The sequence below is a fragment of the Oncorhynchus masou genome, chromosome 13, assembly GCF_036934945.1.
Source record: "Oncorhynchus masou masou isolate Uvic2021 chromosome 13, UVic_Omas_1.1, whole genome shotgun sequence".
Classification (NCBI taxonomy): domain Eukaryota; kingdom Metazoa; phylum Chordata; class Actinopteri; order Salmoniformes; family Salmonidae; genus Oncorhynchus; species Oncorhynchus masou.
This window is the reverse complement of record NC_088224.1, coordinates 64,991,463-65,003,763: the sequence shown is the minus strand read 5'-3', so window position 1 is coordinate 65,003,763 and position 12,301 is coordinate 64,991,463. Positions and strand designations below refer to the sequence as shown.

At 42.9% G+C, this 12,301-nt stretch overlaps 1 protein-coding gene across 1 annotated transcript in view; it reads right to left on the bottom strand.

Moving 5' to 3' along the window:
- The window catches only part of LOC135552841 (complement C4-B-like), a 30,667-nt gene that overhangs the window by 9,728 nt on the left and 8,638 nt on the right, over positions 1-12,301 (bottom strand). Inside the window, exons 17-28 of the mRNA XM_064984734.1 lie at positions 9,573-9,779; positions 9,214-9,334; positions 8,895-8,965; positions 8,525-8,664; positions 8,137-8,340; positions 7,603-7,654; positions 7,404-7,487; positions 6,975-7,178; positions 6,644-6,876; positions 6,122-6,226; positions 5,781-5,949; positions 2,222-2,436 (exon numbers count right to left, since the gene is read on the bottom strand). Coding sequence (XP_064840806.1) covers positions 2,222-2,436; positions 5,781-5,949; positions 6,122-6,226; positions 6,644-6,876; positions 6,975-7,178; positions 7,404-7,487; positions 7,603-7,654; positions 8,137-8,340; positions 8,525-8,664; positions 8,895-8,965; positions 9,214-9,334; positions 9,573-9,779 — 1,805 coding nt within the window. The remainder of the gene's footprint in view (positions 1-2,221; positions 2,437-5,780; positions 5,950-6,121; positions 6,227-6,643; positions 6,877-6,974; positions 7,179-7,403; positions 7,488-7,602; positions 7,655-8,136; positions 8,341-8,524; positions 8,665-8,894; positions 8,966-9,213; positions 9,335-9,572; positions 9,780-12,301) is intronic.

The window sequence follows — 12,301 nt, the reverse complement described above, 5'->3', positions numbered from 1 at the left end:
GCTTCCCTATCAAATCTAAAAATCTCAAATAGAAAACCGAAGAAAATGAACAACAATGACAAATGGTTTGATGAAGAATGCAAAAATCTAAGAAACACTGAGAAACCTGCAAATGTCAAATTGGCTTTTTACCAAATTACCGTACGACAGACCACGTGTTCACCCTGCACACCCTAAATGACAAACAAACAAACCAAAACAAAGGCAAAGTCTTCTCATGCTTTGTTAATTTCAAAAACACCTTAGACTCAATTTGGCACGAGGGTCTGCTATACAAATTGATGGAAAACTAAGCCCTACCCTCTTCAACATATATATCAACGAATTGGCGAGGGCACTAAAAAAGTCTGCAGCACCCTACTAGAATCTGCAAGTCAAATGTCTATTCTTTGCTGATGATCTGGTACTTCTGTCACCAACCAAGGAGGGCCTACAGCAGCACCTAGATATTCTGCACAGATTCTGCCAGACCTGGGCCCTGACAGTAAATCTCAGTAAGACCAAAATAAAGGTGTTCCAAAAAGATCCAGTCGCCAGGACCACAAATACAAATTCCATCTAGACACTGTTGCCCTAGAGCACACAAAACACTATACATACCTTGGGCTAAACATCAGCGCCACAGGTAACTTCCACAAAGCTGTGAACGATCTGAGAGACAAGGCAAGAAGGGCATTCTATGCCATCAAAAGGAACATATAATTCAACGTACCAATTAGGATCTGGCTAAAGATAAAGAATTAGGAGGGGGCGAAGAGAGAGAGAAAAAGAGAATAGTATAACTAGGGCCAGGAGTTTTTCCAAGTCTCTTCAGGTGGTCAGTGATAACTCCTAGCTCCAGATCATAATGCTCTGATGGTCTACTGGTGGCTTGTCCTACAGTACCTACCCGTCTGTCTACTGGTGGCTTGTCCTACAGTACCTACCTGTCTGTCTACTGGTGGCTTGTCCTACAGTACCTACCTATCTGTCTACTGGTGGCTTGTCCTACAGTACCTACCTGTCTGTCTACTGGTGGCTTGTCCTACAGTACCTACCTATCTGTCTACTGGTGGCTTGGCCAACAGTACCTACCTTTCTGTCTACTGGTGGCTTGTCCTACAGTACCTACCTATCTGTCTACTGGTGGCTTGGCCAACAGTACCTACCTTTCTGTCTACTGGTGGCTTGTCCTACAGTACCTACCTATCTGTCTACTGGTGGCTTGTCCCACAGTACCTACCCATCTGTCTACTGGTGGCTTATTCTACAGTACCTACCCATCTGTCTACTGGTGGCTTGTCCCACAGTACCTACCCATCTGTCTACTGGTGGCTTGTTCTACAGTACCTACCCATCTGTCTACTGGTGGCTTGTCCTACAGTACCTACCCATCTGTCTACTGGTGGCTTGTTCTACAGTACCTACCCATCTGTCTACTGGTGACTTGTCCTACAGTACCTACCCATCTGTCTACTGGTGGCTTGTTCTACAGTACCTACCCATCTGTCTACTGGTGGCTTGTCCCACAGTACCTACCCATCTGTCTACTGGTGGCTTGTTCTACAGTACCTACCCATCTGTCTACTGGTGGCTTGTCCCACAGTACCTACCCATCTGTCTACTGGTGGCTTGTTCTACAGTACCTACCCATCTGTCTACTGGTGGCTTGTCCTACAGTACCTACCCATCTGTCTACTGGTGGCTTGTCCCACAGTACCTACCCATCTGTCTACTGGTGGCTTGTCCTACAGTACCTACCCATCTGTCTACTGGTGGCTTGTTCTACAGTACCTACCCATCTGTCTACTGGTGGCTTGTCCTACAGTACCTACCCGTCTGTCTACTGGTGGCTTGTCCTACAGTACCTACCCATCTGTCTACTGGTGGCTTGTTCTACAGTACCTACCCATCTGTCTACTGGTGACTTGTCCTACAGTACCTACCCATCTGTCTACTGGTGGCTTGTTCTACAGTACCTACCCATCTGTCTACTGGTGGCTTGTCCCACAGTACCTACCCATCTGTCTACTGGTGGCTTGTTCTACAGTACCTACCCATCTGTCTACTGGTGGCTTGTCCCACAGTACCTACCCATCTGTCTACTGGTGGCTTGTCCTACAGTACCTACCCATCTGTCTACTGGTGGCTTGTTCTACAGTACCTACCCATCTGTCTACTGGTGGCTTGTCCTACAGTACCTACCCGTCTGTCTACTGGTGGCTTGTCCTACAGTACCTACCTGTGTAGAGCGGAACCCTCCTCCATACTGCCTCTGCTCAGTGAGCCAGCGGGCGATGCGCGTCGCATACTTCACGTCTTCCTCCGCCACCGTCTGGAGCAGGGCGTAGGCCGTGGTCTCCACAGAGATGGCCTTGGCCTGGGGAACCCGATTGGCCCTCTTCTCCCCACTCAGCCTTAGAGCGTCACTGGCCTCCCAGTGACATGTAGCTTCCTCTACAGGAGAGAGATAGCACCTTTTATCTAAGATTGTATCTAGAACCTTAGAGGGTTCTTGGGCTGTCCCCATAGGATAACTTTTTGAAGAACCTTTTTTGGTTGCAAGTAGGACCTTTTCTGTTCCAGGTAGAACCTTTTTTGGTAAGGTGGCAAAAAGAACCACCATTGGGACAGCGCACAGATGATTTCTATGAGCGCTGGTGTGCCATCCTGTACAAATGCTCTATTGATTTAATTACATTGATTGTTGACCAGTTGAAAAAGCTTTTTATTGAAATGGATAACACAATTGAAAAGAAACGCACAGCTCTGCAAGGAGCTGGTCCCAGAACCCGTGGGACTGAGTGTCTTTAATTTATCAAGCAAGATATTGAGCCCTGCACATGTCTCCTTGCTTAATAAAGAGTTATATTTTGTGCTATATTTTGATGTTAAGGTAGACACGTTTAAGTTTTTTTTTTTAGAAACATCCGTTTAAGGGAATACTTTAGCTCCTCTAATCGTACTATTTCTACTGAACCAGCAGGTTACCCACCTGCACATACTCCGACTCCTTTTAGAAGTAAGAGTTATTTTATACCTCCAGCCAATCGCAACCACTATATCGAGACATATCGCAAACTCGACCAGCAGTATGATCTCTACTATTGAATCTCTTGATCCTCTCCCTGAGAATACTTTGTTAGTTACTTTTGACGTTGAGTCGTTATACACAAATATTCCACACGAGGGCGGTATTGAAGCTCTGGAACATTTTCTTCTGCAACGTGACCCTAATGAACTACCTTCCAGTGCCTGCATTATAACATTGGCTGAAATAGTACTCATGCATAACTATTTCATGTTTCTAAATGATTTCTTTATTCAGACGAAGGGTACTGCTATGGGATCCACCATGGTTCCTAACTATGCTAATTTGTATGTGGGTTACATGGAGAAACAGTCAATTTTCAATCCTCTCAAAAATGTTTTATTGCCTAACATTATTATGTGGAAACGGTACATTGATGATATTTTTGTTCTATGGAGGGGTGATGCAAAACAGCTCCAGGCGTTTCATGCTTTTCTCAACTCTTGTTCTGAGCATCTGAGATTTACTATACAATCTGACACATTTCAAATCAATTTCCTTGATCTTCTGATCTTGTGTGAAGATAAAGTTCTATACACTGATCTATACAGGAAACCTATTGATCGTAACAGTTTGTTGAGGGCTGATAGTTGTTACCCGCTTCCCTTGGAAAACAGTTTTCCCTACAGCCAATTCTGTCGAATCAAAAGAATTTGCAAAAAAACAAAACAGATTTCGACAGAAATAATATGCAAAGAAAAGTCAAGGAGAAGATGTACAAAAATGGTCCGATTAATACTGCCATTGAGAAAATTCAAAACAAACCGCGACATGATCTTTTTCTAGGTCAGTCTCACAAAAATAAGCATTCTTGCGTTCTAACTACCCGCTATTCAAAGTGCTCTAAACAAATTAAGGGAATCGTCCAAACATTGGCACATTCTAAGAACCGATGACAGTATCGGTAACGTTATTGTGTTTTCGGACCATCCTTTGGTCGTGTTCTCTCGAGGCAGAAATATCAGAGATCAATTGTTAAACTCTGATTTACCACCCCAAGAAATTCCTGAACAACTTCTATTTGCGCCCCTACTGGATGGAAATTACAAGTATAATGGCTGTGCTCAATACAATGGCACTTATAAAGGTAGATCCTTCAAACACCCACAAACAGGGAAACAGATCCCAATCAAAGGTGTTATTATGTGCTCCACTAAGGCAGTTATTTATCTTATAACTTGATGTGGTTGATATACATGATGTGATGTGGTTGATATACATGATGTGATGTGGTTAAACAAAGCGCAAATTAAAAGTACGTATCTCAGAGCGTCGTAGCCCCATTAGGTGCAAAAACTCGATTTACCCAGTTCCGGTCTACTTTTCGGAAGCACACCACTCGATTTCATCCCTACATTATAATGGCATCGAACATGTAACCCTCCCTATGAGAGGGGGTGACCTCGACAATTTATTGTTAAAACGAGAGGCTGCTTGGAGCTTTAATTTAAACCCTTGCTCTCAACGTAGATTTTGATCTGACGTCATTGTTGTGATTTTCTTGTTGTAAATATATGTAGGCCTATGTAGCCAAATTATACCTATGATCGTATGCTATCCATTCACGTTTTTGGTATGTTATTTTAATATATGAGAATTAACCAACGATATCAGGCCACACCCGGTCATGATTACAGACACCTGTGTGTGTGTGTGTGTGTGTGTGTGTGTGTCCTTTGACACTATATAAACTCGTCACCCGCAGTGTTTGTCATTATTCCGTAATGAAGACAGCTTGTCTGTCGAGACGTTGGATATTAGGTTATTGAAGTATTGCATCTGGGCTCCGAGAGTGTGCGGCTCCCCTTTAATTGTTCAAGTGTTCTACTCCTCGAGCCAGCACCTCGCCAAAATAGATGTGGGTTTCTTTCGCCTCTAGAACCCTTTTGGGTTCCAATTCAAACCTTTTCTAAGAGTGTACAGTAACTTTAAAGAGCGAGTAACTTCTCATTTTGAAAACGGCATATGTGCCATCGATGAGTCAGAAACATGTATTCTAGTGTCAAAATTGACCTCAACGTATAAATAGGATAATTTGGTCAGTGTTGTTCGAAACGGTCATTTGCTAGATAGGAAGAAAGTGTTATGTCATGGAAAGCAGGGTACCGAAACAGTTTTCCTTGGGTTGGGTCAAACATGCCCACAGCTGGCCTAACCCAAGTAATCAATTCGGAGTGCAGCTTCTCGCGACACGATCGTAATGCCCATGGTCAATTTGGTTTTTACATTCGATATCCCTATGGGATTAGAATGTCAATGGCTCAACACAAACAAGACACCCACATTAAACCACCACCCCAAGACACGGCCGCTGTATTTCCTAATGACCAAGACGGAAAACTAGGCCAAATTAGGAAGTTCAGCCCCCACTTTAACAGTGGCATACTTTTGCAGGGGAGACCATCAGTAATCTGTCGCCCTCTGCTGTTTAAATATGGTCATTGTGTATCTGCCTACTTCACTCAATATTCATACAGCCAAGGAAATCAATGTCTACGCAGAATATCTCCAGCCGCTACTGGTAATACTTTACAGGAGCTATTTATCAAATCAGGTTAATATCCAAAGGAATTAATTAACAGTATTTATGTAAACACTTGTGGTAGACGAATATATCCCTCTGATCTAGAGGACTACTGAAGTAATATGACAATTAGATAACCCATAGTCCCTCTTATCCAGATGACTAGTAAAGTTACAAGGTACTGACCGTTGTCACAGTGTGCCAAAGCCCTGAGTTTGGTCTGAGCCGTGGAAGCAGCATCTCCACCAGGGGACGTTAGAGAGAGGGCATAGGAGGTGATGGATACAGCGAAGGGCCTCTCAAGGGAGTCCAGCTTCGACCCCAGATAGACCTTAGCCTGCTCCATAGCATACCTCTAACATGGGAATGGTGGATAGATTTAGCATTATAATTAGCAATATGCATGAGCTTCATTCTGGTATATTCTGTTGCAAAACCTATTTGCCCATTTAGGATAATTCCACAACTTTTAGTCAGGTTAAGTCAGTGATGCTAAGGTTAAGTCCATGACTTGAATGATGTATTACCACTTCTGAGTCTTGTCCTTCAGGGTACAGCGGCACAGCGTGGTGCATGGCTATTAGAACGAACGCTGTCAGGGACACCTCTCCCTCAAACCCTCCCACTCCACCCTGATGGGAATAGAGAGATAGCAGACAGGTAAAGACACAGTAATGTATTGTATGTTATGGTAATATGGTAATGTACCTGCATGGTCCGGTCGTGGAGAACATTTGGGTCATACATAGAGGTTAAAGGGGTGGGATTGCTACCGGAAACTTGCCAGTTCGAATCCCTGACGGGCTGAAAGAATTGGACGAGACGACTAGAGGGTTGTTAGGTGACAAATCCTAGAAAGACGACATCTCCAGCTGCTGTGCCCTTGAGCAAGGCACTTAACCCATAAACTGCTGACCATGCGGCGCACTATGGCTGCCCACTGCTCCAGCTACTCCAACCGAATGTGTTTTTGTGTATGTGTTTCTATATTGAAGTGGTTGGGTACAGCAGAAAACACATTTTCACACAGATGAATAAAGTATTCTTACCTGCATGGTGCGGTCATAGAGTGGGTTAGGGTCAGTGAAGGCTCCACTGGACAGCTGTTTAGACACCAGGTAGGAGATGGACTGTTGGATGTAGGAGTCCTCCACTGAAATCACGTCCCTGCACTGGGACAACTCCTTGGCTATAAAGGCTGTCAACCAAACACTGCTTGGTGTTGTCAGGAAAGCCCCATAGGATCCGTCTGTCTTCTTGAAGGTCAGGATTCTGCCGTATCCTTGGAAAGAGAAAGAATCAATTCATTTCAACTGTTTGATTCCCACAAGGGTAGATGTCTCAAAGGGATTAACTTAAGATGTCCCGGTGTCCCCTCACCAGCCTGTATCATAGCCTGAGCTTCGTCTCTGCGTTCAGCCTTCAGGTCGATCCACTGTCCTGTGGTGTCCAGGTATCTCATGGCGTGGATGGCTGGAGACATGGTGACCATTGTCTGCTCCGCACACCCCATGGGTAGGGAGATGAGCCGGTCCACTCCATCCAGGTTCAGACAGTTCTCCACGGACTCTCCCATCACGCCACCTACATGGGGGGTACATGGGCACAGAGCTTATACATGGGACCAGGAGGTTTCCCCCCTATAGTTGTTAACTAGACCTGGAGATTGGTCAGGGAAGACTCCTAGTCTGAAATAATATCTCCTGGAACAATATATATATTTTTAAATGTAAACGTTCAGTACTACAGACCCCACATGAACAGTCTGTTTAAAGGTGTGGGTAGAGCGAGTCTGTGGACCCTACTTACCTTTGACACTGATGTAGGCGTCAGATTCCAGTCCAGGTACAGCACTAGGAGGAGGTGGGATTTTAAGTTCGATTGACTTGGCAGCTGTGCAACATAGATAAGAAGTCGAGAACCTCTTTTAACTCAAAGTCTGATTTGGCCTGTTTGCATCAATGTCCCTTTTACTACCGATGTCTGATGTTCTGATAAACAACATTACCATTCCCATCAATGTTGTATTCATGTTGTATTGAGACCACTTCCCCTTCCCCCTGTATAACAGAACAAAAGGTGAGAGTCTCATTCAGAATGGTTATACAGACATATACAGATGTAGGATCTGAATTTGAGCCAGTTCACTACAGCAGGAAAATAATCCTGCAGTAGCAGGAAATTTGAATTATGACATTTTTGTAAGGGTTGCACATTTCTTTTCATAAGGGAAAATCAAGTCTGAAATGTCAGAGTGGAAATTCCAAACTCCAGAGCCTTTTTAAACCTCAAAAACACTACAAGTTTTAAATGTCATGCATTGCAGGAAGGTTTTCCTGCAACAGGGTGATCAAATTAATTTTGTAAAATGGTAAAAAGAGATTAAAATCCACATGTTGCCAGTTGTGTTCAGCACAATAATGAAGTGAGAACCACATGTAGCCTAATGTACATATGTATTATAGAGACAGAGGAGAACTACTGTGTATTAGAAGGAGAAAAGTGATACAAGTTGAAACATTTGCCAGTGGTGTGTTCATACCGTGACTTTGAGGTCCTTCTTGATCTGGTCGCGAGCGGTCTTAGTGTAGGCCTCTACCTGGATAGGGATGTTTCCTATGACCAGAGGAACCACGGTGAAGTAGACAGGGAAAGCAGACTTACCAGGTACTGTCACCACCTCCTTGTTCCCTTTGTCCCCCCCTGCACTGCACAGACCCTCCACCCATGCCAGCTCTACTGTCACCTTCACAGAGAGAAACACATACAGTAGACATAGCAGTAGATGTAAGTATAGTGAAAATGTCTACCAAAGGAATCTACAGATGATAATGTCTGCAACTGCTGTTTATTTGAATAAATGGCTGTTGGGGGCATTTTGGATTTGAATATATTGTTTTGACATATACTGTTTTAAGAAAACAAGTTACCTCCATACTGTCGGTTCTGTAGTTGTACACAACAGCTTTCACCTGCAGCTGTTCGTTTCTCTTCACAGAATAGGGCAGTCTGAGTGAGACAAAGAAGTCCTGGAACACCACCAGAGGCTTGGGCTCTGCTATACAAAACCCTGAAGGGAAAGCCATCACTAACATTAACCACTTGATGACTGTCCTCTGAAAGTCTAATGGTGTAATGATAACCTGAGCGCCAGTCTCTTTGTGTTATCATGACAACTTCTTGTCACTCGTTGTCATGGTTGGCTTGACAATCAATGTCAAACTGAGTTGGCAAGAGCACAAACAGATCTGGGACCAGGATAGTGTAATGGTCTTAGGTTAGAAGGAAGACTTGACCTGCCTTTTGTTTTAGAGATTCCCACTGCTTGAACCTCCCAGGTAGTGATGGAGTCAGGGACAGCAATACTGTGTCTAAAAATAATAACGTACAACATGATTTAACTACTAGTTACACTACAGTATATTGGCTTCCAGGTTTGACCCAGTCTGTTCACATGGTCAGGGAAAACTCTGGGCCCCAGTCATGACAGTCCTGGCTTGTGTCCCAAATGGCACCTTATTCCCTAGTCTACCAGTCAAAAGTACTGCACTATATAGGGAATAGAGTATCATTTGGGACGTGGCCCTGAAGTCCACGATGTTGCAGATTACCAGGTTACCTTACGAAACCAGAGGGCTCCACATCAACGATGTCCCACATCCAGGTCTGAGGGAAGTAAGAGCGCAGGTGGACAGACACCTCATCTATGGCCTCCTCCTCCTCATCCATTTCACCATTCACTAGACAGGAGGACAGGGAAGAGGACCGGGAGATATGCATATACTCAGAAAACATTCAAAAATGTTCAGCTTAATCAATGCAAAATATGTGCATATACTGTAGTACAACTAGTCTGCAAAAATACAAAAGTAGTGATTTATCTATTACTGAATGCGCCACAACAATTTGTAGATTGTAAGATTCTTCTTAGATGTTATTGTCCAACTACTAATGTAATAATATAATAAGATAGTGTACTTCTAGCCAGGCTATATGTCTTCCTGGTCTTCTTGATGTTGTTCCTCAGCTTGGTGGCATCTCTGCAGCACTTGAGGAAGGCAGTGCGACAGGAAATAGACTTGTGGGTGGTTTTAGCATGACGACTCTCACAGGACAGACCCAGGCTGTTAAACCTGGCCCCATCCTGACAACACCTCTTCTCCATATTATCTGGGTACCTGTTGACTGCAGACAAGAACTCTGTCTCTAACTAATACATTATATACAGTGCCTTGCGAAAGTATTCGGCCCCCTTGAACTTTGCAAACTTTTGCCACATTTCAGGCTTCAAACATAAAGATATAAAACTGTATTTTTTTGTGAAGAATCAACAACAAGTGGGACACAGTCATGAAGTGGAACGACATTTATTGGATATTTCAAACTTTTTAACAAATCAAAAACGGAAAAATTGGGCATGCAAAATTATTCAGCCCCTTTACTTTCAGTGCAGCAAACTCTCTCCAGAAGTTCAGTGAGGATCTCTGAATGATCCAATGTTGACCTAAATGACTAATGATGATAAATACAATCCACCTGTGTGTAATCAAGTGTCCGTATAAATGCACCTGCACTGTGATAGTCTCAGAGGTCCGTTAAAAGCACAGAGAGCATCATGAAGAACAAGGAACACACCAGGCAGGTCCGAGATACTGTTGTGAAGAAGTTTAAAGCCGGATTTGGATACAAAAAGATTTCCCAAGCTTTAAACATCCCAAGGAGCACTGTGCAAGCAATAATATTGAAATGGAAGGAGTATCAGACCACTGCAAATCTACCAAGACCTGGCCGTCCCTCTAAACTTTCAGCTCATACAAGGAGAAGACTGATCAGAGATGCAGCCAAGAGGCCCATGATCACTCTGGATGAACCGCAGAGATCTACAGCTGAGGTGGGAGACTCTGTCCATAGGACAACAATCAGTCGTATATTGCACAAATCTGGCCTTTATGGAAGAGTGGCAAGAAGAAAGCCATTTCTTAAAGATATCCATAAAAAGTGTCATTTAAAGTTTGCCACAAGCCACCTGGGAGACACACCAAACATGTGGAAGAAGGTGCTCTGGTCAGATGAAACCAAAATTGAACTTTTTGGCAACAATGCAAAATGTTATGTTTGGCGTAAAAGCAACACAGCTCATCACCCTGAACACACCATCCCCACTGTCAAACATGGTGGTGGCAGCATCATGGTTTGGGCCTGCTTTTCTTCAGCAAGGACAGGGAAGATGGTTAAAATTGATGGGAAGATGGATGGAGCCAATTACAGGACCATTCTGGAAGAAAACCTGATGGAGTCTGCAAAAGACCTGAGACTGGGGCGGAGATTTGTCTTCCAACAAGACAATGATCCAAAACATAAAGCAAAATCTACAATGGAATGGTTCAAAAACAAATCCAGGTGTTAGAATGGCCAAGTCAAAGTCCAGACCTGAATCCAATCGAGAATGTGGAAAGAACTGAAAACTGCTGTTCACAAATGCTCTCCATCCAACCTCACTGAGCTCGAGCTGTTTTGCAAGGAGGAATGGGAAAAAATTTCAGTCTCTCGATGTGCAAAACTGATAGACATACCCCAAGCAACTTACAGCTGTAATGGCAGCAAAAGATGGCGCTACAAAGTATTAACTTACGGGGGCTGAATAATTTTGCACGCCCAATTTTTCAGTTTTTGATTTGTTAAAAAAGTTTGAAATATCCAATAAATGTCGTTCCTCTTCATGATTGTGTCCCACTTGTTGATTCTTCACAAAAAAATACAGTTTTATATCTTTATGTTTGAAGCCTGAAATGTGGCAAAAGGTCGCAAAGTTCAAGGGGGCCGAATACTTTCGAAAGACACTGTACATGTCATTTGCTAAGTAATGTTTTTGCTGAAACATATCTGAACATTTGTCTAGGAAGGATTATTGAAACGTATCCTTTGGAGTGCTGTCCATCTTATATAACTAATAATAGTTGATAATCTCACCATAAGAGTAAAACTAGCATGCTCAGAGGATGGAGGGAGAATAGAAGTCCCACCAAACGGGGAACATTCCCAGAACATTAGCTAAGATTCCCATTAAGTTGTAGATAGGGTTTGATCTAACATTAGGATTTTAAAAAATACAAAAAGTTAAATATCCTTGGAATGTTCTCCTAAAGTTCACTAAAATGTTTTACATGGTATCCAAGACTATGACTGATCTAGGATCACTTTTGACTCTAAGAAAAGGCTAAATGTATATTAGGTGAACATCAATGGAATATTATGTTGAACCTAAAACAAATATGCTATGAACGTCATAAAAACTGACCTATTTGGAAATTGTGGAACATTGTGGGAATGTTCTGTGCAACCTTTGTGAATATCAAGAATATTTTTGCAACATCCCAGACAACATCCAAGACTTAATTCATATGTTCTGTCAACATTCTTACAACATTAAGGGAATGTCCTGTGCAACCTAACTTAGACATTGTATGAATATCATCATAACTGAGCATATCCCTTGTAATGTACCCACCAGGTTACCACAAATGTTCTGGGAACCTTTAAAGAACTCAGAAAGGCTGTTCTGTCAACATTCTTGCAACATCAAAACAATGTTTTGTGCAACCTGATACAAACATTATCTGTCAGCACAACTGCACAGTTGCCATATCCCCACAATGTTCCCACAACTTAATGAAACATTCTGGGAACCTTTAAAGAACAGACAAAAT